At 46.0% G+C, this 27,999-nt stretch overlaps 1 protein-coding gene across 1 annotated transcript in view; it reads left to right on the top strand.

The window, feature by feature from the left end:
* Positions 1-27,999, top strand: part of arhgap22a (Rho GTPase activating protein 22a) — a 395,268-nt gene that overhangs the window by 54,360 nt on the left and 312,909 nt on the right. The window contains exon 2 of the mRNA XM_085970362.1: positions 2,867-2,954. Within this exon, the coding sequence (XP_085826488.1) occupies positions 2,867-2,954 (88 nt within the window). The remainder of the gene's footprint in view (positions 1-2,866; positions 2,955-27,999) is intronic.

Below are 27,999 nucleotides of genomic sequence, written 5' to 3'. Positions count from 1 at the left end.
TTTGATACCATCCTTCCGATCAGATATTAAACCAAGGTCCCATCTGCCTGTTCCGATGGGTAAGGCGGACTTTAGAGATCCCATGGCACTAATTGGAGACAACAAGGAGTTCTCCCAATGTCCTGGCCAATATTTCTCTTTCAAATATATCACACACAAAAACATGGTCACTCATCACTGTTTTGGGGATCTTGCTGGGTCCAGAATGGCTGCCGTGCTTACTTAAAACAACAGCCGCTACACTTCAAAATAATTCATGGTTTCAACATGTATTGTGAAAACTGGCTGTATGTGTTAGGTCCGTGAATGATTGAGACACGGACCAGCAGGAGTGAAAACAAACAGATCTTTACTGGTGGAAGTCAATAACGAAAACTAAACAACAGAGGCTCTCTAGCGCCTTTTATACAGGGGTGGTCACTGCCGGTACTGCAGTCTGAGACCAGTTATTCTCTTAAAGGTACATACACAACAGTATGCGTCACTTGCATTGAGTTATGAGTCGCTTATAATAGCCTGAGGGTGGAGGAATGGTTGGGAATGATCCAGACATTGGGGAGCTCAGCAACCTTTATAATATTCTTATTTCAGTTCTGTGACCTGGATTTGAACATGAATCCAAAAAACAATGAGGAGAGATATCTAACTCCTTTCTGACCTTGTGTTGTCTTGGGTTTCTTACTTGTAAGCATTGCTTTTATATTGGCTAAGACCTGAGTTCAAAGTCCTTGCAGTTGTAAAGTAGCCTCTTAAGTAATCAAAATGATTTTGACTCGAAACAACATTCGCAACAGTCCCAAAGTGAGATTTCTATAAACACGGGTGGCTATTTGAAACCCAGTAATGGAGGCTGGTCACAATATTTGAGGGGTCAAGTGGCAACATGCCCTTTTTATCACCTTGAAGGTCTCTTCCTCATCGGCATTTGAACCGGGTAGGAGAGGGGGAGTTGTGATGTCTTCTTTGATGCTCTTTAATGCTGGCAATTGACTGTAAGCCTTCATAACTTTAACTAATACCACATTTGTATCCCGAGGCACGAAAGTAGGAAAAAATGAGCTACCTGTTGATGCTCTGAACAGGTAGAGAGCCTACTTCATAGGCCATACGCCTCTGAAGCCAAGAAGCACTTGACAAACTACTGCCAAAGCAACTCTTTCCTGGTCACTAGAAGGTGTGTAGGAGAAACTCGGTGGTGATATCCATACAATTTGCTTTGCCCAGTACATCCGTAGGCAGAATGGGCGAGATTGGGAACTCAGAAAAGTGGGACTGAATCCCATGTCTCTCCGCTCCAAAGCACTGCTTCAACTCTTAAAGACTGATTGCAACTAAAATAATGATGGATTTCCAATGAATTCCAAGAGGTGGATTTCCCCTTTCATCACATTGCTGGCTTCAATTTTTGAATGCTAATTATTAAGTAATGTTACAGCTTCTGAGCTTATTCAGCTGTACAGGAAATTCCTACAAACTGTACCACAACTCCAGTCATGTTATTCAGACAACTGCTCTTCTGATGAGTCAGTTGTGACACTGGCTGAACTTTTCTCAGTGAAGTGTTACCTATTCCCAGTGCAAGTACAATGCATGAGCTAAACTCCAGTTCATCTGCCCATTACTAGTTTGTGTCTTTGATTCTCTCCTTCCTTTCCTCAAGATGCAGACTCGCAGATGAATTTGTGACAATGTGGTTTGAAGGTCAAATATTTGACCAAAAATGCTACAGGGTCATCCAAGAGACATGGAAAGCATTGTTTCACACAAATTAAACATATTGTGCCTGCTGTTTGTTCCACCTTATTCCTTTGCCTTGTGTTCCTAGATCACACCCTTCCCTGTACAATGTTGGTGTCAATCATTTAGGTGACTGCATCTACCAGAAAACATGGGCTGGATCACAAAACATGGAATGGACCTTTCACACAATATAACTACAAAACAGACATGAGCTTTATTTAACTGTGAAACAACTTACAGGAAGAGTACATCGCCACTGAATTATTCAGGCAAGCAAGACTTATTCGAGAAGCAAGTGTCTTGTGTTTGATTATGAATTTATATTTCAAAAAATATTGATTGTGAATACAGGAAACTCTCGTTTAAACGGCACCTAAATATCCAGAATTCTCTATTAACCGACAAAATTCTCACTCCGAAAACAGCACCTCAATAACCGGCAATGTTGCCGAGTCCGAGTCTCCCGCGGTGGCCGAGTTCGTCAGTGGGGGTAGTTCTCCAAACTGCCACTACTTGGCTTCTTGGCGCTGTCGGAAGTCTCTTCCGATCCGAACACCTCAATAACCGGAAATGTTGCTGATTCCGAGTCCGAGTCTCCCGTGGTGGCCGAGTTAGTCAGTGGGGGTAGTTCTCCAAACTGCCACTACTCGGCTTCTTGGCGCTGTCAGAAGTCCGAACACCTCAATAACAGGAGTCTGACTCTCCCGCGCTGCCAGTAGATATACCTCTCTGTCATCCGGAATTTTTAATCAACCGGCACCATCCCGGTCCCGTTGGTGCCGGATATGAAAGAGTTTCCTGTACTTCTTTATTACTTATTACTCAAGCTTGAGGGGCTTTCTTGCAAATAACAGCACCTAGGTACGAAATAAGCGGTCCATTCAACGCTGCTCCTGTAAAGGGTCTTCTCTGTGTCTCACTGTGCCAGCAGTGAAGGGTCCCGCCCAATACATCAACCTATCTTTCGCCTGACGTGATGTGCAGGTCCAGCCTTTAATTTATTGAGTTAAGATTCTAACATGATTTTCTTTCGCTGGTCACATGTAAGGAGTCCTTCTGATTTTCTTTTTTAGTTAAGAGTCACAGTATTTAATATTTTCTTAATACCAAAGTTCTTTGTCCACAGGGTTCTATCCAACTGCAAGGGAGTCAAGTGAATGAGTTCACGGCCAACCCGGAGGAGCCCAGCAAACATCTGTTTGAGATTGTCCCAGGTAAGGACACTGAATTTCCCTTAGTTGCTGCTTCCTTCCTCTGTGTCCAGTTTAGACAAAAGGGTCCTCCGATTCAGTCGCTGGTCATTTTGACATACTCTGCCACTGGTATGAACCTAATGCTGCATTCAGAACACTTTCCAATGACTGAACCATCTCTTAAGTGTGATACTGTACCTGTATATCACTGTATTAGAGTAAAGAAGTATTGTTACCACAGCATGCAATGTATTAACCGCTCTTATAATGCAGTGAGGTGCGACATGATAGACGATTTGATTCATTTCCCTAATCGAGCATATACTTTGACCAATGAGTGAAGTCAAAACATTTACGGGCTTTCTCACTGCCGCAATTTCTTTTGCCTAATTTTTCCCTCCTTTTTTGATCTCCTCTCACTCGTCTGTTCCTTGTCAGAGAGCAGGCTGCCAATCCGCTCCCAAATCTCTTCCAAACCCAACTCTGCAACGTGCTACAACGAGGAGTATGAAAATATCCCTGGTAATTCATCTGCCTGTTCCCCCGTCTACAGTGGCTTCCTCTTTCCAACCAGATGGGGGAATTTTCTCTGCTACGAGCCTTGGAGAGAAATTCATATTCATCACTTCCGCTTGTTGCAAACTAGTATACATAAAAAAGCAAGGTTTGGTTGAATCAGAGCTGATCCTACATTCCAAGATCCCCAACATGTTTTCTCCAACATGGCTGCCCTGGATTCCCAAACTATTCACTGAGCTCCACCCAAGCCCATAGCAAGTGAATAAAAAAAAAGACAACACAGAAGTGTTTAATTTTAAGAATCAAAATAAAGCATTGCTCCACAATCATGGGAAGCTAAACTTGTGATGTAATCAATTCATTAAATAAAAAAGTAAAAGGAATATGGAAAATGCTGTAGGAAGTCAGGTTCACAGACACTAACTCGACTCGCTCAGCAGAAACCCGACGGGCGGGGCAGTTAAAATCGTCCTGGCTCTTACCTGTCCGAAAGCCACCATAATCGCAACATCTGCAATTTTAACCCGCTCTCCTGAGCAGGCAGCAAGGACAGGCACCCGGAGCCAACGGGGTCCTTCTTTACATATACATGTTGTGGCCCGATGACATCATTGAGACCCGACTGTAATTTTAACTCAGGCCTGAGCGGGGAATCCACCGGGAGTTAAAGTCGGGGCCACCTGAGTGGAGACGGTTAATCGGCCTCCACTGGACTTCCTTCAGTCCCAGTCTTTGTTCTCTCATCTGTGTCACGGACCAATAAAATCATTTTTCAGACCTTATTTTTAATGATCAGTTTATTTCAATATAGAGCAAATGGTTTAGACAGTGCCCATTTTACCCCAGTACATATCTTCTTCTTCTTCTTCTTAGGCAGTCCCTCGGAACCGAGGATGACTTGCTTCCACACTAAAAATGAGTTCTCAGGTGACTGATGAGTCCAATGCGGGACCTACAGTCTCTGTCACAGGCGGGGCAGACAGTGGTTGAAGGGGCAGGTGAATGGGGTGCTTGGGTTGATGTGCACTCCTTCCGCTGTTTTGCGCTTGGCTTCCGCTTGCTCACTGCACAACAGTGCATGATGTTCCAGTTAATAGGCTCCTTGTTTTCACTGAGATGTTAAATCCATATTGAAAGTTAAGATTACAGATTCATTCAAATGTAGAAACACCTCAAAGTGGTTTGAGTTTCTATGGAGCCCTGTTTGCTTTTCTACATCAAACATTTAACAAATGCAGGAAGAGTTGCAACTGTTGGGGAAGCCTAATGTACAAGTGCACGCAAGTCAAACAAGTAAACAGTGGCTCAAAGTCCTAGCAGAGAGAGTGATGCCTTCTCAGCCTGAGAGTACAGGCACAAACCAAGCCTTCAAGTGGAGCTTCTCACTCACCTGCTGCCCTCATTCGTTAGGCTCTGCTGGTTCGGGCTGGTTGCTAAATGAAGTGCTGCTTGGGAATGAACTTGTCAATCAACCAACCTTGACTAATCCTGCCCCAATCCCTTTTACATTTTATGAGTTTGTTTACCCTTATTACTCGAGATACTTTTGGCTTCTGTGTGTCAGACACTTCTTGTAGGTGACCCCCCTAGCTCCTTACATCCTTGAGAATGATATTATTTGTGCTGATGTGTCGGTTAAATTTGTTGCAAAATAATGAACAAGGAACACTTTATTTACATTTCTTCAATGACTATTTCTATCTGGTGCTTTCACAGAATCCTCTCCATCTTTGAAAGCGGCAGAGTAACAGCATACAGGACCTTGGGGGAAAAATTGGGTTTCGCCCATTTTGGGGCGTTAATATCGGCCGGGCGTAAAGTTTTGTGCCCGGCGCTAATTATCGCCTCTGACTGCAAAATTCGCCTCTATCGCCCCCCCCTGGAGGTGATTCGAGTGCTAAATCAGGTGCGACACACCTCTCTTAGGGCGTTAACTTTGGGGAGCGAGGCGCTACCTTACTACCTCAGAGCGCTACCAAAGCTCAGGCGATGTCCGTCACCATGGAAGCCAGACAGACTGGCGCCATCCAGTTCGTAAAGGGGAGGGGCCATCTTGCTGGCCAGCCACTCCCTGCTCATTGCAGCTTTGAATCTCAGCCTGGAGAGACCTCGAAAGCAATTTGGTGGAAGCACTAATGGATAGGCCCAGGGAAAGAGCTCGGCGCTTAGGAACCTCAAAAGTGGTGCTGAGGGCCAAAACTCCTTGGCCTAGAAATTCGGTTGGTAGCGTCAGCGATTAGCGCCTAAAGAGCCCGAGAATTGGGGCGTTACCCAATTTTCAGGTGGGTGCAGTGAATATAGCGCCACCTCCCATATTGAGTATGATTTTAGCGCCGGCGCTAACTCTTTGCGCGCGCCCGCGGGCGCAGGCAGATCATGACGTCATTTCAGTGTGCAACGCCTTTTTTGCGCCCCGGACCGGATATTCGGTGGCGCCTGCAACCTTTCCGCCTGGCGCTATTAGTGACAGTTGGATGGAGCGTTCCCAGGCCCTTCTCGGACTCGGGGGACGCTAATTAAAGGGGACAGCACTAGTATAAAAGCTGCAGCCATTTGGGCTGGCCATCCTGATCATTGCTGGAGAGAGTTGCTGACCTTCTGTTGGACAGTAATTTTCTCATTGAGCCTTCGGAGGCACTGGCACTGGCAGCTTGAGGGCCCGGCTCCCGAGCTGGTGATGCAGCATCTGAAAGCAGGGAGGTGGAAGAGTGGCTTTAGCAAAAGGACAGGTTGGCAGCAAGGGATGCCAGATTGCGGCAAGGCTATGACATGGGTCCACAGTGAGAAAGCATGCTGGCGGGGGGAACAAGTGGAAGGAGACAGTTGTAAAAGGTGAGAACCTTACCATCGCTGTCGACAATGGGGTTGGTAGCTGCAGTGGTTACAGGACCACTCAGACGTCCTCCAAGAATCTGGTGGACTCTCTCCTCGAGATCCGTGAGAGTGACCACTTGTGGAGGTCCTCCACCGGTGCGAAGCTGGTCTTTGCCAATCCTCGCCAGCATGGACTGCAGGGGAAAGGAGGGGAAGTTATGTTACCTGATGCCCTGAGTGATCATTTCATGCCCCCCATGGTGCAAGAGCCCTTACATGATGCCCTGAGTCAAATGTGCATGTGTGAGCCCAGAAAGGGCCATGGGTGCTTGCTGGCAGATGGCCAATGGGGCACAGGCCACCCTGTAGCCATAATGTCAGGTGCAAATGAAGGGATGCAGAAGTTTGCAGGAACAACACCCACCCTCACGACCCGAGTGAGGTCGTTGAATTTCTTTCTGCATTGGACAGGGCTCCTGGACACCATGCTGCTGGAGTTGACCCTCTGGCATACATCCCTCCAAGCTCGTCGGTAGTCCTTATGATTCAGCCTCCTGCCATTGTCTGGGTAGAGAACATCTCGCCGGCACTCCACTGCGGCCACCAATTGCTCCAGAGCCTCATTGGTGAAGCGCTCGGCTCTCTGGCTCACCTTCTCCATCTGGTCCAAGTTTTTATCGCCAGAGAAGGGCCTGCGCCGATTCTGAGGCCTGCAAGGCGCAGAGTGTGGATGCTGAAGCTGACTGACCCACCCCTTTAAGAGCTGGCCGGCGCCTGGAAGTCTCGTGGTCATCGGTAATTGAGAGCACCTGCGCTGAGACCGTCCGCTCCGATATTGGGTTGCGCCGGAAGTTTAGCGCTTAGGAGTCCCATGTAATGCCTGAATTCACGCCTCAATCACCTTTAGGGGCGATGCAACCCAATATCACGCCAGGTGGCGATAAGTTGCGTCTGGCTATAAACTTTGCGCTGCACCAATTCTAACGCCCCAAGCGGGGCTATACCTAATTTCTAGGCCCTTATGTCAGCGTTAAATCTCTCCAGACGTCTCTCTCCCTCTCAACCTGCGTGTACCAAAAATTTTGCTGACAAGAAAAGGCAGGAAGCGCCCGCCTTTAAATAGCGCTCCCCCAGCCCCTTCCTGACTTGAAAACGTTCCCCTCTACCTGTCGTTCCTAGCGGCAGGCGCTAAGGCAGGGGGCGCGACTTAATATCCGGTCTGGGGTGCAACTGGGGCATTGCACGCTCGACTGACGTCACAATCTGCGGACGCGGGAGATTGTGGCGGTAGTGTTTAGCGCCGCTGCAAAATGACTGGTCAATTTCGCGAGCGGCGCTAAAATTGCTGTGCTCGGGCACTAAGTTTTTAGCGCCCCGTTAGCACCCCTGGAGGCAATATCGAGAGGCGCTAACCAACCGAATTTTTCCCCCCAATTGTTCTGGGCTTGGACTCCTAACACATTTAACAAAGAGTGATGGAACAAGTGAATAAAAACAGGAGCATAATAAATATTTACAGTAATTCACAAAGTATGCTAGCTCCTCGTGCAGTAGAAATTAAATGGCAACTTTAGTGCTAGACTATAACTATAGCTACTTTTTCACATAGTTGTTTAGTTACTGTTAAAAGTTCAATCTTATAAGCCAGACAATTTCTGTAGTTTTTCTTATTCTTATCAGAGATTCTAGCCACATAACTTCTCTACAAAGACTCCAGAACAAAAACACTTCAATTTGAAAGAGGCAGGCAAGTAAGCACTCCAACATAAAAGTTGATGCCTAAGAGAATTTCAATAATGGTCTGTTAAATTTGAAAGCATGCCAAAGATGCATAGCTGATCAAATCACACATCATGTTTGTATTTGAATTGAGTAACTTGGCTCCTCCCTCAAACAAATTGACTGATGATGAACCAAACTACAGTTGCAAGATGCTATTGGGTTTAGCAGAAGCATGGGAATGAAATTTATTTTTAAGCCCTTATGTACCGTAACAGAATTGAAGACATCACCTTGGTAAATTTTGGTTGTCCTCCTGAATAACAAACAACATTGACTATTGCTACGTGAGATAGAATAGATTCTATGACATGCAGTCACGAACAGCCTCAAGCCAATCCCATAAAGTGATGTTTTCCAACAGCATTAGCTCCGCCTAACTGGTGTACCATTTGAGGTTGTTAAACTGTCAACATTGCTGTTACTAATGTTGCTGGATGGCTACCACTGTTGTCTGTTTATTTGATTGCTGCTGTTGCTAATACTGGAGCACTCTCTCAGCTCAATAACAACCATTATAAAAGAGGGGTACAGGCAAACCAATTAAGTTATTCTAGATTCATGGAATCACTGTATATCAGATTCTAAAAATGTAACTCGGTAACAAGACTTTTAAAAGCTGTGCCTTTTTCTGAAGAAGAGGACAAGATGTTGACTTTGTAGCGAGTGCTTTTGTACAGGTCTCGGTGCTTTCATTCACTGACTGTCTGACTGGACACACTTTGTTGAACATAAGAACATAAGAAGTAGGAGCAGGAGTCGGCCATTCGGCCCCTCGAGCCTGCTCCGCCATTCAATAAGATCATGGCTGATCTTCTACCTCAACTCCACCTTCCCGCACTATCCCCATATCCCTTTATTCCCTTAATATCCAAAAATCTAACGATCTTTGTCTTGAATTTACTCAACAATTGAGCATTCCACAGCCCTCTGTGGCAGAGAATTCCAAAGGTTCACAACCCTTTGAGTAAAGAAATTTCTCATCTCAGTCCTAAATGGCCGACCCCTTATTCTGAGACTGTGACCCCTGGTTCTAGACTCTCCAGCCAGGGGTTTGGTTTTGAGTTTGGTCTTTTTCTGACCTTAATTAGGAAGTAGCTGCACTGGGAAATGAAATGTTCGAAGAAGCATTTACACAGCAGTGACTCACATATAATTCATTTCAGTTGGTAGCACACTCACCTGTGAGTCAGAAGTTTATGGGTTCAAGTCCCACTCCAGAGACTTGGGCACACAAAGCTAGGCTGACACTCCAATGCAGTACTGAGGGAGTGCCGCACTGTCAGAGGTGCCGTCTTTTGGATGAGACGTTAAACCGAGGCCCCGTCTGCTCTCTGAGGTGGACGTAAAAGATCCCAAGGCACTATTTTGGCTGTGATTGTTGGAGGTCATTCATCTCAATCACATAACATCACTGCAGGAGTTCCTCAGGGCAGTGTCCTAGGCCCAACCATCTTCAGCTGTTTCATCAATGACCTTCCCTCCATCATAAGGTCAGAAGTGGGGATGTTCGCTGATGATTGCACACTGTTCAGCACCATTCGAGACTCATCAGATACTGACGCAGTCCGTGTCCATATGCAGCAAGACCTGGACAACATTCAGACTTGGGCTGACAAGTGGCAAGTAACATTCGCACCACACAAGTGCCAGGCAATGACCATCTCCAACAAGCAAGACTCTAACCATCTCCCCTTGACATTCAATGGCATTACCATCGCTGAATCCCCCACTATCAACATCCTGGGGGTTACCATTGATCAGAAACTGAACTGGACCAGCCATATAAATACTGTGGCTACAAGAGCAGGCCAGAGGCTGTGAATTCTGCGGCGAGTGTCTCACCTCCTGACTTCCCAAAGCCTTTCCACCATCTACAAGGCACAAGTCAGGAGTGTGATGGAATACTCTCCACTTGCCTGGATGAGTGCAGCTCCAACAACACTCAAGAAGCTCGACACCATTCAGGATAAAGCAGCCTGCTTGATTGGCACTCCATCCACCACCTTCAACATTCACTCCCTCCACCACTGGCGCACTGTGGCTGCAGTATGTACCATCTACAAGATGCACTGCAGCAACTCGCCAAAGCTCCTTCAACAGCACCTTCCAAACCCGCGACCTCTACCACTTAGAAGGACAAGGGCAGCAGACGCATGGGAACATCACCACCTACAAGTTCCCCTCCAAGCCACACACCATCCTGACTTGGACCTGTATCGCCGTTCCTTCACTGTCGCTGGGCCAAAATCCTGGAACTCCCTTCCTAACAGCATTGTGGGTGTACCTACACCATATGGACTGCAGCGGTTCAAGAAGGCGGCTCACCACCATCTTCTCAAGGGCAATTAGGGATGGGCACTAAATGCAGGCCTAGCCAGCGACGCCCACATCCCATCAATGAATAATTTAAAAAAAAGAGCAGGGGAGTTAGCCCCGGTGTCCTGGGGCCAATATTTATCCCTCAACCAACATCACTAAAGCAGATTATCTGGTCATTATCACATTGCTGTTTGTGGGAGCTTGCTGTGCACAAATTGGCTACTGTGTATCCCACATTACAACAGTGACTCCACTTCAAAAGTACTTAATTGGCTGTAAAGCACTTTGAGATGTCCGGTGGTTGTGAAAGGCGCTATATAAATGCAAGTCTTTCTTTCATTCATCCAGAAACGCCCTAGATGTTCTAGGTATTGCAGGCCTTCTTCCCCTTCTTGAAGGGGAGGGGCCTTGTGCAGCGTGACCCGGGGCCCAGCTGGGCCACCGGGGATCGGAGTGCCGGCAAAAGAGCCCGGCACTCAAGAGAAGTGCCGGGCTCATGGAGCGCAGCCGGCACTCCGCAGGGGGGGCGGCGGGGGGTCGGGTAAGGAGGCTGGGGATGGGAGCGGAGGCAGGTGCTGGCAGGCGGGTAGGCCCCCCTGACCCTGTCGGACATAGCGTCTGGTGGTAAGTCAGGGGGCGCTACCGAAGATCGTGGCTGGGGCGCGAGCAGGGCACTGCGCACGGTGATGATGTCATCGCCGGCGGCGCAGCGCCACGGTGCGCTAATGGTTAGCGCCACCGCTAACCTCCCGCTGAATTTTGTGAGAGGCATTGGCGGTACTGCGCCCGGGCGCCAGTTGCTTTGCGCCCCGTTAACGCCCTAAGAGGGCGCTAGCGGGAGGCACAAAGCAGCCGAATATTTCCCCTCATATGCTTTGCTAACCACTCTCTTAATATGTCCTGCCACCTTCAGGAGCCTATGCACATTAATTCCCAGGTCCCTCTGTCCCTGCACACTCTTTAAAACTGTACCATTAAGTGTATATTGCCCCTCCCTGTTCCTTCTGCCAAAATGAATTAACCCACACTTCTCTGTATTAAATTCACTTGTCTGCCCATTCTGCTAGCCTTTCTATGTCCTGTTGCAGTCGACTGGTATCATCATCACTGTTTGCCGTACCCCCAAGTTTGGTGTCGTTGGCAAATTTAGAAATTCTACTCTGTATTCCAATATCCAGGTCATTTATGTATATCAAGTACGGAGATACGGAGAAACTATTTTCTCTAGTGGGGGAATCAAAGAACGAGGGCACATAATCTTAAAATTAGAGCCCGGCCATTCAGGAGAGAAATCAGGAAGCACTTTTCATACAAAGGGTGGTGGAAATCTGGAATTCTCTTCCCCAAAAGGCTGTGGATGCTGGGCCAATTGGAGCTTCCGAGACTGAGGTTGATAGATTTTTGTTAGGTAAGGGTATCAAGGGATATTGAGCAAAGGCGGGTAAATGGAGCTGAGCAACAGATCAGCCATGATCTAATTGAATGGCAGAGCAGGCTCAAGGGGCTGAATGGCCTACTCCAGTTCCTAATGTTCCTATGAAAATTTTGAAGTCAATTTACTGATGCACGGGGAAATCAGTGGGGCTCGGAGATGATGGGCATTGGATGATGGACTCTGTGGAAAGAACACAGACTGCACCATTTTGAATGTATTGTAACTTGTGGATGGTAAAGGTAGAGAGGCTGGCTAGGAGAACATTATTAAAATTAAGCCTTGAAGTGAGGAAGGCATGGACTAAGGTTTTGGTGATGGTCAGGAAAAAAAACTGTCTTGCAGACGAACGGATGGAGGCGGACAGATGGAGCTGGGTGTCCTCATACATGTAGAAGTGGACCCCATGCTTCCAAATGATATCACCAAGGGATAGCATGTAAATGATGAGGTGGATGGGACTAAGGACAGATACTTGGGAGTGACTGCCCTTGATATCAAGGCAGTATTTGACTGAGTGTAGCACCAAGGTGCCCTAGTAATACTGAAGTCAATGGGAATCAGGGGGAAAGCTCTCCAGTTACTGGAGTCATACCGAGTACAAAGGAAGATGGTTATGGTTTTCGAAGGCCAATCATCTCAGCCCCAGAATATCGCTGCAGGAATTTCTCAAGGCAGCGTCCTAGGCCCAATTATCTTCAGCTGCTTCAACAATGACCTTCCCTCCATCATAAGGTCAAAAGTGGGGATGTTTGCTGATGAGTGCACAGTGCTCAATTCCATTCGAATCCCTCAGATAATGAAACAGTCCATGCCTGCATGCAGCAAGACCTGGACAACATCCAGGCTTGGGCTGATAGGTGGTAAGTAACATTTGCGCTACATAAGTACCAGGCAATGACCATCTACAACATCTACAATCTTCTCTTGACATTCAATGGCATTACATTTGCCGAATCCCCCACCATCAACATCCTGGGGGTCACCATTAACCAAAATCTCAATTAGACCAGCCATACAAACACCATGGCTACAAGAGCAGGTCAGACGCTGGGTATTCTCCGGTGAGTGACTCACCTCCTGACTCCTCAAAGCCTCTCCAACACCAACAAGGCACAAGCCAGGAATGTGATGGAATACTCTACACTTGTCTGGATTAACCCAGCTGCAACAACACTCAAGAAGCTTGACATCATCCAGGACAAAACAGTCCACTTGATCAACACCCCATTCATAACCTTAAACATTCACTCCCCCCACCGCCGGCGCACCATGGCTGCAATGTATACCATCTACAAGATGCACTGCAGCAACTCGCCAAGGCTTCTTCAACAGCAACTCCCAAACCTGTGACCTCTACCACCTAGAAGGACAATGGCAGCGGGCGCATGGTAACACCATCACCTCCAAGTTCACCTCCCAGTCACACATCATTCTGACTTGGACTTATATCGTCGTTCCTTCATCACCGCTGGGTCAAAATCCTGGAACTACCTACCGAACAGCTCTGTGGAAGTATCGTCACCACACAGACTGCAGTGGTTCAAGAAGGGAACTCACCACCAACCTCTCGAGGGCAACGAGGGTGGACAATAAACGCTGGCCTTGCCAGCGACACCCAAAAACCAAAAATGAATTTTAAAAACACTAGCGGCAACCATGTGGGCAGAGGAAGAGAAGCAACTGGAGCTAATAGAGGAGGATAGAGCTTGATAGCGATTATGGGACAGAAGTCAAGGAAGATGAGCAGAGACAGAGGGTCATGCACAGGCCATTGTCTGTGTGTTTTTAATACCTGTGTATCTTCATATACCTCTCAGTAGCTTCCTTTCAATTCAAAAAGCCACTTGGCCAATCAAACATCTTCATCATTAGGCACCATCTTCATGTAAAAGTGTTTATCAAAGCCTTTTTTGTTTATAACCACATTGTTTCAACACTTGCACACATTGTTATTGTGATGAAAATGAGACAGAGAAAGGAAATTCAAAGATCTTTTTAAAATGGGAACAAAGTACTTTTAAATTTAGATTACTTGACTTAGACAATGAAGGATTACTCAAACACAAAGTACTGCTCCTAAACCTTCTTTCCCGATATATTTTGCATGTTCTATTTCTTTGAATATGCTGACCCTATTAATATTGACCATACTTTTTTGAGGTTAAATTTACCATTAGAGGAAGCGGATTATAACTCCTAAAATAGGCCTGACATTTTGTGAAATAGAGGAAGCTATTAACATCTGGCGGAGTGGAAAATCTCCAAGCCCTGAGGGTCTAAAGAAATGGTTGATAACCTTTTCTGATGCAGCTCTTGCCATGGGTGCCAGGTCATGTGCATTCAGTATGTGAGATCTTCCAAAGGCACTGATGATCTTGTCACACGAGGACTGCTGCATCACCTGTTTGTAGCAACATAAACCCAATGACGTAAGAAAACTACTAGGCACTTGGTCTAAGCGTTAAACAAAGCTTTAATCAACTGTTTTACAACATGGAGGTCTAGTTGTGTCCTTCACTAGTTCCTGTTAAGAATGTCCTGCGCAAGCTGGGCCCGTGCCCGAGTATTTATACTCTCCCTGGACAGCGCCGCCCACAGGCCGCCCAGTATTATTTCATAAGTCTTTCTTTCATGAATGACTGATTCATGTCACCCAACATGAAAATCCCAGTATAAAGCCATTTAACTAAAAGTGGCACTGTCTATTCTATCGAGGTCCACTCAGGGTGGTGGTCAGACAGTGGGGTAATGTTCTGTCAGCTTCTTTCTAAAAGATATACATGTGCTGCACATGCCTGTAGAGGAATTGGGGAAGTCCAACTTGGCCAGTGTGACTGCAGTGCAATTGTTCAATGTTTCTCACCTTGACTGGCCAACTTGGACTGGCACCTCAGTCAGTTATTTCACCTGATACCCAGGACAACTATCTCTGCTTCTCATATAATTTAGAGTTCAGAAGAAAGAGAGGAATTTTCAGAGATGCAATACCTGAAATACAGTATTGATAAAATAGGGAAACACAAGAAATGCTGCAATGGGTTAAATGAGAGAGGTCGGATGCTAGAGGCAAGCGATGAATTGCCTGTCGTGCAACAAGTTCTTTCTTGTTATCCATCTGGTGTGTGTGAGACGGGCGCTGAAGGAATTATAGGTTTAAATTCCCAGGCACTCTTTATTCTGATTCTCAAACCATTAAATCCTGTCACTTTTGACTCTCGGGACCCCTTGCAGATTCCTGTCACGATGTTCTGAATGGAATAAGATAGGTGATTATGGCTCCTATATGTCTCACCCATTACATCAGATAGATCATTGGTGTGCTCTGCAAGTACAGTAATAGGACCTCTGCTGCAACCTCTTTATAATGCACTTTAAAGGAGCGCAGTGATGTTTGAGAATGAATGAGGTCAGTAACAGCCAGTTAGGTCCAGTACGCTAGATGTGAGGTAAAAATTTCCTGTGTGAAACACTTCTCCATATCATCCCAAGCGAAAGGATTACTGTCTGGTATTGTTACTGCTGACACTATGAGAGATGAATTCATCTGTTGATGTAGATTAAGTCTAAACTTGTCCAAATGTTGATTCTAATATTAAAATTATGTCAAGTTTCAGGCTAAACTTGGGTGGATAGTGTTTGAAAGCAAGAAACGCTCAGATTCAAACACATGTCACAATGGAGGTAATTTGAATTGACAATTGTCCCTTTGAAGTAAATGTGCAGTTTGAGGAACAATGTTTTGGAACTCAGCCATAAGCACCTGTGTTTATGTTCCACTTGTACTGTATAGGCGAGGAGGACGTTTGGGGGTTGAGAGAAGCGTCAGATGCCTGGGTGTGGCAGAGCTACCCAATTGAAGGATTTCAACTCGTTTCAACTTCAGAATGAATTAGAATCTTCCTGAAACTCAACCCTGCTTTTTCAAGCTGCCCTTACACCGATTGCCACATCAGTTGCCCCCTAACCCTTCAGCGGGGAATGCTCATGTGACAACTAGGCCACAAGCTGGTTGGTGTATGGGCAAGAGTTAGAAAACCTGACCTGTCAACACATTTTTAGATCCAACAGTGCTGGGTAAAAAAAAGAGAGTGACATGAATCAGTCTTTCATGAAAGAAAGACTTATGAAATAATACTGAGCAGCCTACGGGTGGCGCTGTCCAGGGAGAGTATAAATACTCGGGCACGGGCCCAGCTTGCGCAGGACATTCTTAACAGGAACTAGTGAAGGACACAACTAGACCTCCATGTTGTAAAACAGTTGATTACAGCTTTGTTTAACGCTTAGACCAAGTGCCTATTAGTTTTCTTACATCAGAGAGATTGCTCCCTTTATGTCACAGCACTGCCCCGAAATGAGGCATCATTAACGCTTATATAGGCCCGTATTTTCTGATGCCTACGGGTGGGTATGCGCTGTGTACACACCCTCAGGGACATCGGAAATGCCGGTTTCAGGCATGCACTGCGCATGCGCTGAAAACCAGCATTTCCGATCTGTCAAGAATGCTCTGGACAGATCGGACGCCTGCCCTGGAGAAGGGCCTCTGCGGGGAGAGAGTTCCGCTTTCTGCAGAACCTCCACCCGCTGAAAGCACTTAAAAATCTTACGCCTGGCAAAAGCTTGCTTTTACCAGCATAAGAGTTGAAAAAAGTATGAAAAAAAATAATATTTTCACTCATTTATAATTTTAAAACACTTTTTAAAAAGGCAAGTTTATTTTTAGCCCTGTAAAAAACTTCAATTATTTTTTTTCAAAAAATTAAATTTTTGTTTAAAATATTTAATTTAATGTAATTTTAACTCATTTTTAAAACGTGATGGTTTTTAAAAAATGTATTTTGTGTTTTTGGGGTGATCTCTATTCATATATTTCACGGATCTATCTGTCAAAAGTATGAAGGGAGATTCCCTTCTCCTATTGGCTGGCCTGGCCCACATGATCCCAGGGACGCTTGCGAACCGCCTGCGCCCCTGGGATACCTGGGCCCTGCACATTTCGACTGTAGAGAGGCCCAGCATCGGAAATGGCCGCACCTCGGGAGCCCTCAGGTAAAGTCTGTAGATTTTTTTCCGAGAGGAGGCCTCCGCACGCAGGAAGCCTCCTATCGGAAATTACAGAAAAACAGACAACGGAGGCAGTTCTTTCTGGGTTCATCCAGCAGCAGTTGTCTCATCAGGTACCAAAGGCTGCTCTAGCCAGTCCACCCTATTCTCTGGGTTCAGGTAGGCTGAGCCTTGCAGCCTGCCCGCACAGGCCGAAAGTGTGGTTTTCCACATGCTCGCCTTTATAGACCTTTGCCAGCCATTGGGAAAGGGTCACAGCCAGAAATGAAGGTTGTGATCCATGACAACAGTATGTGATATTATTGGCTGTGCCGTGGGAAGGGTGTTGATTCTACATCATCAGGAACCTCTGGTTTACATTATGAAACCCGAAACCCCCTTTATATCACAGAAGCAGGTGAGTAGCAAAAGTAGATCTTTTTTAATACCGCCCCTCTTCCTGTCTATTTTTCAAGTTTATTTTCCTCTTCCCCATTACCACTCCCAAACCATACCGCCAGCTCCTGGCTCTCCAGACAATGCTGATCTGTAACTGGCCGCCAAAGGTGCCATCAGGTGACACATCCTCCAACTCCCCCTTCCCTTTACCCTGTTGTGTCCCAACCTCTGACAGTATAGCTGAGATCTGAAATTAGAGTCATAGAGTTATACAGCACTGAAAGAAGATCTTCGGCCCATTGTGTCCGTGCCGGCCATCAAGCCCTGTCTATTCTAATCCCATTTTCCAGCACTTGGTCCATAGCCTTTCAAGTGCTCATCTAAATGCTTCTTGAATATTGTGAGGGTTCCTGCCTCCACCACCCTTTCAGGCAGTGAGTTCCAGATTCCAACCACCCTCTGGATGAAAAAGTTTTTCCTCAAATCCCCTCTAAACCTCCTGCCCCTTACCTTGAAACTATGCCCCCTGGTTATTGACCCCTCTACTAAGGGGAAAAGTTCCTTTCTATCTACCCTATCTATGCCCCTCATAATTTTGTACACCTCAATCAGGTCCCCCCTCAGCCTTCTCTGCTCGAAGGAAAACAACCCCAACCTGTCCAGTCTCTCTTCATAGCTGAAACGCTCCAGCCCAGGTAACACCCTGGTGAATCTCCTCTGCACCCTCTCCAATGCAATCACATCCTTCCTATAGTGTGGCGACCAGAACTGCACACAGTATTCCAGCTGTGGCCTAACTAGTGTTTTGTACAGCTCTATCATAACCTTCCTGCTCTTCTATTCTATGCCTTGGCTAATGAAGGCAAGTATCCCATATGCCTTTTTAACCACCTTATCTACCTGTCCTGCTGCCTTCAGGGCTCTATGTACATGCATACCAAGGTCCCTTTGATTCTCTGTCCTTCCTAGGGTCCTACCATTCATTGTGTATTCCCTTGCCTTGTTAGTCCTTCACCTCACACTTTTCAGGGTTAACTTCCATTTGCCACTGTTCTGCCCATCTAACCAACCCGTCTATATTCCCCACCAGCGATGATAATTAACACGACGCCAAGCCTTTCACGCCTTAGCACAGCACATCAGTAACCCAGGATGAAACTAGATGCCGTTTTGTGCACTGGGAAGAAATTTGAGCGCTCTATGGACTTGTTAGTAGTGCGTTACTTTATGAGCTTACCTCAGGAAGGATATACTTGCCATAGAGGGAGTACAACGAAGGTTCACCAGACTGGTTCCTGGGATGGGGTGATTGTCCTATGAGGGAGATTGAGTAGACTAGGCCTATCTTCTCTAGAGTTTAGAAGAATGAGAGGTGATCTCTTTGAAACATAAAAAATTCTTACAGGACTTGACAGGGTAGATGCAGGGAGGATGTTTCCCCTGGCTGGGGAGTCTAGAACCAGTCTCAGAATAAGGGGTCGGCCATTTAGGACTGAGATGAGGAGAAATTTCTTCACTCAGAGGGTGGTGAATCTTTGGAATTCTCTACCACAGAGGGCTATGGAGGCTCAGTCATTGAGTATATTCAAGACAGAGATCGATAGATTGTTGGATACTAAGGGAATCAAGAGCTATGGGGATCAGGCAAGAATGTGGCGATGTGGTAGAAGATCAGCCACGATCTTATTGAATGGCGGAGTGGGCTCGAGGGGCCGTATGGCCTACTCCTGCTCCTGTTTCTTATGTTTTTATGTTCTTAACCATGCGGTACTGCAGCTTGAAGGAGAGAAGATGCAAAGAGAAACTTGCTTAGAGCATTAATATGAACAAAAGTTCAGCTCAGTGTCCTGGAGGGAAGAGAATGGGAAATGTGAAGGGCTTGTATCTGTCTGTATGCATTTGCAATAACCCCCAGCCTGGCCACTGAATGAGAGGCTGTATCACTGAGACTGAAGCTGAAGAACAAGCTAGGAACATCTTGTAAACTTAAACAGCAAATCCCAAACAATTTAGGAACACTTCAAGAAATGGCTATTTTATTTCAATTATTGTTTTTAAAGTGAGAGTTAAAGCTATTCTAATATTTCTAAAGGATATTTTTAAAAAATTGATGATTTTGGTTTAGCAAGTTCTTAAAAGAACAATGCAAAGAGGTGAACCCTAAATGATAAAGTTCTTAATAGAGTGAAGGAGCAGAGAGATAAGGGGGGGGAAATTGGTTGTCGCCATTTTTGGGGTGCCCCAAAAAAATTAGCGCCCCTCCGCCTGAAATTCAGTTGTAGCACCCCAAGCAGGAGGTGGGGTGCTACTGGAAGCACTAAACCTCCTTCTTGGGGCACTACAACTAAATATCATGGCGCTACGTGTAACAGGGCCACGCACGTGTCGGCACGTAGCGCCGCGTCATTGCAGACCTCCTCCCTGATTAAAGGGGAGGGGCCTAGCGCTGCGCGCACCGGGGCCCTACCAGACCACCGGGGAGCGGGGTGCTGTAAAAACAGCCTGGCACTCAAGAGGAGTGTCAGACTGAGCGATCGCGGCCAGCACCTCGCATACAAAAGTTAAAGGGGGGCAGATGCGGGCAGTCAGCCAAAAGAAAATGCCCGACACCTGCCCCTTTTACTAGCGCCGCTGCCGCTGCAAAAACGCCACCTGACCCTGTCGGACATATCGTCCGGTGATAGGTCAGGGGGCGCAAGCGAAGTTTGCGGCTGGGGCGCGAGTGGGGCGCTGTGCACGGTGATGACATCATCGTTGGTGGCGCAGCACCACAGGGCGTTACCGGCTACCGTCACCGCTAATCTCCCGCTGAATTTCGTGAGAGGCTTTAGCGACACCGTGCCCAGGCGCTAGGGGACTTGCGTCAATGGGGGCGTTAACGAGAGGCGGAAATCAACCCAATTTTTCCCCCAAGATCTTTAATGGTAGGAGTGCAGTTAGAAAAGAGGCAATTGGGAATTCGGGTTTTATATATGGGGTACTGAATATAAAAGCAAAATGGTGATGTTGAAATTATACAAAACATTGGTTAGGCCAAATTGGAATATTGTGAGCAGTTCTCATTAGCCTATTATAGGAAGAGCTATGGAGAGGGTAGAGAGAAGAGGCACTAGAATGATACCAAGAATGAAAAGTTAAAGTTAAGAAGAAAGGTTCATGAAATTAGAATGTTTTTTCACTGTAACAGAAAATGTTAAGAGGGGATCTATTAGAGTTTGCAAGATTATGAAAGGTTTTGACAGGGCATATGGTGAAAGATTGTTTCTATTGGTTAGGGTGCAGCAATCTTAAGTAGATGATAGCAAATCACAGTCAAATGGTGAAGAAGTGAGGATGCATGATTATTCTGGAATTGTGATCAATCATGTCTGGGGATCACCGAGTTTTTATAGAGAACTTTCCCTGAGAACATTAAGGGGTGAGGTGGGGTTGTGGGTGGGGGAGAAGAGTGTCAATGATAGGATAGATTGTACATGGTCTTTGATAGCAGACTTGAAGGGTTCAGCGGCTTTTCTTATTCTATGCGTTTTAATGTTCTTAATGAAATGGTCATTAAAGTAAGACAAACATCTGAAGGAGAGGGGGGTCTGTGCCATGCTCTTTACTTTCAGATTGTTTAATACTTGAAGTATTTTTCATCCCAAGCAAACTGATGAATAAAGAGCTAATCAATACAAGCGTGATTTAGGCACCTTGACATTTTATTCAGACGACTATAAGTGCAGGATTGAGGCTTAATATTGCAAACTGCTACAGTTTATTTCTGATGCACTGGCTGGTGCCAGAGGCAAAGTGGCTTCACAAGCTATGGAACATAAAGGGTAATTTCCTGCCGAGACAGATTATGGTGTGCAGACATTTTTGTTAAAGGCTTTACACTCAACCAAAAGGGGCACCAATAGCCAGAACTCCCCAAGCCACAAAGCCAATTGAACGTTATCTCAACAAAGAATTGATCTGACTCGTCAGTCTTGTTAGTAGTTCTGACTTTGAAATTTATATTCTAACCAAATCATCAAACTTGCCTATTTTCACCTTTGTAATATTGCCTTGAGTGTTGTTGGAGCTGCACTCATCCAGGCAAGTGGAGAGTATTCCATCACACTCCTTACTTGTGCCTTGTAGATGGTGGAAAGGCTTTGTGGAGTCAGGAGGTAAGACACTCGCCGCAGAATACCCAGCCTCTGACCTGCTCTTGTTGCCACAGTATTTATGTGGCTGGTCCAGTTAAGTTTCTGGTGACCCCCAGGATGTTGATAGTGGGGGATTCGGCGATGGTAATGCCATTGAATGTCAAGGGGAGGTGGTTAGACTCTCACTTGTTGGAGATAATCATTGCCTGGCACTTCTGTGGCGCGAATGTAAATCATTGAAGAACAGTATGTTGACTTTTTTTAAAGTGAAACCTGGTAGAATGACTGATTATTAATGCAGTCAAAAAGAGTATAGCATCGATTTAAGCTGCTAACATAACCAATGCAAACTGGTTCCTAGTTCAAGGGCGAGGTAGACATAGCTGCTCTTGAGTAAAGGAGGCAGATCCTAAAGCATGGTCATTGGCAAAAGGTTTGACAAGGTCACCTCAAGTTAGGTAACGTTTTTAGTCCCATCAACAACACGTGATTGTATCCACCTCCTGCTCTGGTTCAGAAATGTAACTGTAGCCCTCAAAGGCCAACCCTGAAACTCTATAATGGGCTGGTGAGTTTTTTTTAACACAGTTTGTGGAGCTTTCCACTGAGCTGTGTAATTTCAATCCATATCAGTATGTAACCAACACTGAAACTGACAATGCCCCAGAGTGCTTGTGTAAGAAGATGACCAAAGATTGCCGATAGCAATGATGGAAGTACTGATACAGACTTTAAGGGCATCCCAAGGGGGTACTGCCTTCAAAACTCAATACCCACTGGTACGGTCTTTTTTTTTGGAATTTCTTTAGATACTGGTATCTTTATTAAATGTTTTACATGTCAACAGGAAGCTTTGGAGGTTGGATACACACACAGATGAGTTATATGCTTGCATTTAAAGCCATTGATACAGATCAATCTCAAAAGCCCCTTTCAGCGTCTGTCTCCAAGTAGCTGGTGTTTTATCCCGATATTGTCTACCTGCTTCTTCCACCTGTCATTCATTGCCCTAACAATCAATGATTTAAGTCATTATTCCATTTTGTTTTATTACTGTAGGTATCAAAGGAGATTCAGTTCCCAGTTTTCAATTTATCCAGCACAGTAGCTCCTTTGCTCTGAGGTTATTTACATGACATTGACATTTCCTCTGTTGTAGTACTAATTAAGGATGCGTGTCATGGAAGGCTTGATTGAGTATAGGTTCTGGGACTGTTGGGGTGGGTGGTGGTGGTGGGGGAATTATATGACAATGTAACTACATATGGTACGATAGCAAAATACTGCAGATGCTGGAAATCCGAAATAACAACAGAAAATGCTGGAAAAACTCAGCAGGCCAGGCAATATCCGTGGATAGAAATTAGAGTTGACGTTTCGGGTCGAAACCCTTTTTCAAAACTGGAAAGGAAATGAAATAGACCGAAGGCAGGGCTGCGATAAAACAAAAGAAGTAAAAGAGACATTAAGAGGTATTCAAAACCAGATGAGATGGCAATAGGTCAGTGGAGACAAAAGACGGCTAAGATTAGGTGTGAAGTGTACTGGCAGGATGAGAAACAGCTGCCATGTGGGAGAGAGAAAAAACGCAGATTGGGTGACCGCTTTGCGGAACACCTCCGTTCAGTCCGTAAGGGTGACCCTGAGCTTCCGGTCGCCTATCATTTTAATTCACCGCTCCATTCCCACTCGGACCTCACTGTCCTTGGCCTCTTGTATTGTTCCACGGAAGCTCAACATAAACTCGAGGAACAGCACCTCATCTTCCGATTAGGCACTTTGCAGCCTTCCGGACTCACTATCGAGTTCAACAATTTCAGATCATAACCTCGGCCCCTATTACATTTTTACTTATATTTTTTTCTACCCCTTTGTTTTGGGTTTTCCCTCCCCCCCCTTTCCTTTTTTTTCCCTCTCTCCCACATGGCAGCTGTCTCTCTTTCTGCCAGTACACTTCACACCTAATCTGAGCCGTCTTTTGTCTCCACTGTCCTATTGCCATCTCGTCTGGTTTTGAATACCTCTTAATGTCTCTTTTACTTCTTTTGTTCTATCGCAGCCCTGACTTCGATCTATTTCATTTCCTTTCCAGTTTTGAAAAAGGGTTTCGACCCGAAACGTCGACTCTAATTTCTCTCCATGGATGTTGCCTGGCCTGCTGAGTTTTTCCAGCATTTTCTGTAACTACATATGGTGTTGATTTAATCATTTTATCGACATGGTATCTGACTTCATTTGTTTCCCAACCCATTTTTCTCCTTAGTGTGAGAAGAATGGAATGCCAGTGTAATGCTCTTGGAAGTATCTGAAGGGTAAAGGGGCTGCAGTGGCACAGTCCTGAGTTAAGTGTGGTAGCTCACAACAAGATATTGAAGACAAATATCCTCCCACTTCTCCCTCCCCCCAAATAACAATTGCACAGTCAATTTAGTGGGTTGAAGCTATACCACCCAACTTGTCAGTAGAATCAACCTTGTTCTGCACTGTACAGATAACACTGAAGGTTGTCCTTCCATTGTGTTCCTTAGCTTTCAGACCATGAAGAACTACCATTAAGGTGCATGTCTTACATGCCACAAGCTTAAATACATGGGAGCTCTGCTGTTTTTGAAGAATGATAAGAAAGATCAAAGTGCCCTTACAGCCTCTCGGCGCTGTCCCAAAGCTCTTTGTCCAGGCTAAAGTTGATATGCACCAAGATCCCCCACGTATCGATATTAGTCAACAGTTTGGACAGATGCACCCATATATCTTCCAAACAATACCTTCGAGATGCCTTCTTGAGCTAAGCAAACCCATAAAATTGCACTTGGCTGTATCCACTACCACATCTCAGTGGATAGGCTGTTGTTCAAGGTGTTGAGTGCAGTGTACATGGTCCTTAGGTGAGTCTACCAATACCACAGGAGTGCTTCAATTCTTTCAGAAATGTCCACAACAGACACTCTCGTACTGTGTCTTACGATGTTATTCAACATGTTGAAGAGGACATTAAAGATGATTAAATATGATGGTTAATACAGGGAAACCCTTCCTGAACTCTTCATTCGAGAGGGATATGCTCAGTGAATCTTCCATCTACCCGTACACAAATCTTGGTGCTGGAGTATACACCCCAGATACAATTCAAGATTGTCTACATACTCCACAGCTTCCAGTTTCTTCATCGGCACTAGGCCAAAAGTCTTATGAAAATCAGTGAGAGCAATGAACCTTACCATATTCTGCAATCTCATCTAAAGTTGCAATCTGCCCTAGGAATTCCTCACAACAACAACAACTTGTATTTATATAGTGCCTTTTAAGTAGTAAAACGTCCCAAGGCGCTTCACATGAGCATTATACGACAAACATTTTGCACCAAGCCACATATGAGAAATTAGGGCAGCTTGGTCAAAGAAGTAGGTTTTAAGGAGCGTCTTAAAGGAGGAAAGAGAGGTAGAGAGGCGGAGAGGTTTAAGCAGGGAATTCCAGAGCTTAGGGCCCAGGCAACAGAAGGCACGGCCACTAGTGGTTGAGCGATTACAAAGAGAAACCCAGTCCCTTCCTGACAACCCAAATAAACACTTTAAGAGCCATTGGTATCAGCAAGATTCCTGATAAATTTTCAGTTTCATTAGGATTTCACCTCCTTATGGATAGAAACTGTAACTGTGCTTGGAATGATGCGAACACATGCCTCAAACTCCTCAGCTTCAGAGACAGCCCCAGACAAGTTGGCAGTCCCTGGCGCTGATCTCCAAGACCATTGCTGTCCATCCCCCCGACCTAAACCATCTTTTAGGAATTAGGCAGGAACACTGTCCACACCTGTCACTCTACCAGTAGCTGGGTGATGCAGTGGGGACGGGTGGGTGGTTGGTGGGGGCGGGGGGGAGGGCACGGGGCGGGGTTGAAGGGCAATCTATGGTTCGTTGAGGGCTTCTATTTAAGCAGCACACTCAACTAGTTTTTTCCAACCTTCCTGTAGATCAATCCTTCCTGTTGTCTGTTGGGTCAGATGCCAATCCATTCTAATGCTCTCTCCAGATCCTAAGGACGCCCGTCACAGGTTTATTGGAGGACATTTCCTGGCCAGATTTTTAAGTTGGCTCTTTGGCAATGCCTAAAATGCAAATAAGGACTGGATTTTCCAAGCCCCGAGGAGGCGGGCATGGAGGCGGGACAGCTGGTAAATTCAGAGAAAGTGGGAGCAGCTGGCAAACCCGGCCCCATCCCACCTCCGTGCCCTTTTGCCAGGAGGCGGGAAGATGTGCAGCTTCGGGTCCCGTCTCCTGGAGGTGGGAAAGGCATTTAATCCTTTTAACTGCCTGTTAACAGGTAGTCAACAGGCAGAAAAAAGGATTAGTGCCATTTTACCTTCACAGGTGAAGGCTTCCCGACCTCGGAGAACCCCGCCGGGTTGGTGGAGACATGAAGGAGGTCTGCGGCGGCCGGAGGCACCTGGAAGTAAGATGTAGAGATGAGTGATGGGTGCAAGTGTGGAGTGGTAAATACGCAAGGTGAGTGATAAGTTTTAAAATGTGTTCACTTACCTTGTTTTCTTCCTACAGCCTTCAGCCACAGTGGATCAGGAGAGCCGACATCCTCCTTGTCAATTTCACAGACTAGCTGTTGGATCCTCCGAACCAACAGCCATGTGAAATTTACAAATTTGAAAGGTTTGATGAGTCCTGAACACAAGGCCTCATCAAACTAAAGAGAACGTCAGTGTTTGACAGCTTCACAGAGCTGTCAAACTCTGACATTTCTTCTTTCGAGAAGTCTTGACAGATAGCACGTCTGACGTTGACATGCTCTGCCAGTGACTTCCTCCCTAATTGGCCTGCCGAGCCCGTAGGGCAGGTTTAACAAGCTGAATCAGGGGGAAATCCCTCTGGTTGGTCAGGAGAGGATGGGGGCGGGACATTGACACGATAAGCAGCTGTCCCGCCTCCAACTCACCTCCATTCACAAAATCCAGCCCTATAGGTCTGGCTTTGCAGATAATAGTCAATTTTTTTGATTCCTCCTGTGTATCCTGATGTGAATGTATTGGTAAACATTCCAACAAATTTTTGTTAGCAGTAACGCTAAGATCAGAACTCAACTCATGCTCCTACCCTCTGCCCCATCTTTATCCTACCCGTGTCTGGTTTTGGACATGGAAGAAGGCAGCAACCCTGATCTCCACAGGTGCTTGGGATGTTTCTAGCTCTAAAGGAAGGTATATTTTGTGCGTGCGTATATGTGTGTGTGCATATGTTTGTGTGCATATACACATGTCCGTGCAGGTGCAGCAACAGGAGTGGTCTATATCTCATCCCTCACAGGATAGAGACACATAGAAACATAGAAGATAGGAGCAGGAGTAGGCCATTCGGCCCCTCGAGCCTGCTCCGCCATTCAATGAGATCATGGCTGATCATCCAAATTCAGTACCCTGTCCCTGCCTTCTCCCCATATCCCTTGATCCCTTTAGCCTTAAGAAATATATCCAACTCTTTCTTGAATATATTTAATGAACTGGCCTCCACCGCCCTCTGTGGCAGAGAATTCCACAGGTTCACCACTCTCTGGGTGAAGAAATTCCTCCTCATTTCAGTCCTAATTGGCTTGCCCCTTATCCTTAGACTATGACCACTGGTTCTGGACTCCCCGGCCATCAGAAACATCCTTCCTGCATCTAGTCTGTCCAGGCCTGACAGAATTTTATAGGTTTCAATGAGATCCCCTCTCAATCTTCCAAACTCCAGTGAGTGTAAGCCCAATCGACACAATCTCTCCTCATACAGGAAACTTTGGTTTATCCAGAGGTTATATGTCCGGAATACTCGATCTAACGGCAAAAATCAGGAGCCGTTTTCTGTAAGTTTTTTTAGTTCTCGTTGCTTTTTTTTCCCAGTCAGGCACTGCAAGGTCTGTAGCTATAGCAACACCTTCAGCTAGAGATGCTTGCAGCTGCAGCCGACTGTTTTGAAGCTGTTGCTAAGCAACAGGGTTTGTTGATTCACACAGAGCTTTTCAGTTCCGTATGTTTCAACATTAACGCTGGTATGTCCGGCACTTTTGATGGTACGGCACCAGCTCGGTCCCGTCAGTGCCGGATATCAGAAAGCTTCCTGTACGTCATTCCTGCCATCCCAGGTATCAGCCTGGTGAATCTTCGCTGCACTCCTTCCAGGGCAAGCACATCCTTCCTCAGGTAAGGTGACCAAAACTGCACACAATACTCAAGGTGCGGCCTCACCAAGGCCCTGTACAACTGTAGCATGACATCCTTGTTCCTGTGCTCGAACCCTCTTGCTACGAAGGCCAACGTACCATTTGCCTTCTTAACTGCCTGCTGCACCTGCATGCTTACCTTCAGCGACTGGTGCACAAGAACACCCAGGTCTCTTTGCACTTCCCCTTCTCCCAATCTATTGCCATTCAAATTATAATCTGCCTTCCTGTTTTTGCCACCAAAGTGGATAACCTCACATTTATCCACATTATAGTGCATTTGCCATGTTTCTGCCCAATCACCCAACCTGTCCAAATCATACTGGAGTTTCACGACATCCTCCTCACAGCATACCCTCCCACCCAGCTTTGTGTCATCTGCAAATTTGGAGATATTACATCCAATTCCCTCGTC

The sequence above is a fragment of the Somniosus microcephalus genome, chromosome 29, assembly GCF_052327205.1.
Source record: "Somniosus microcephalus isolate GS21.2 chromosome 29, FLI_Smic_1.0, whole genome shotgun sequence".
Classification (NCBI taxonomy): domain Eukaryota; kingdom Metazoa; phylum Chordata; class Chondrichthyes; order Squaliformes; family Somniosidae; genus Somniosus; species Somniosus microcephalus.
This window is presented reverse-complemented; position numbering and strand designations above follow the sequence as displayed.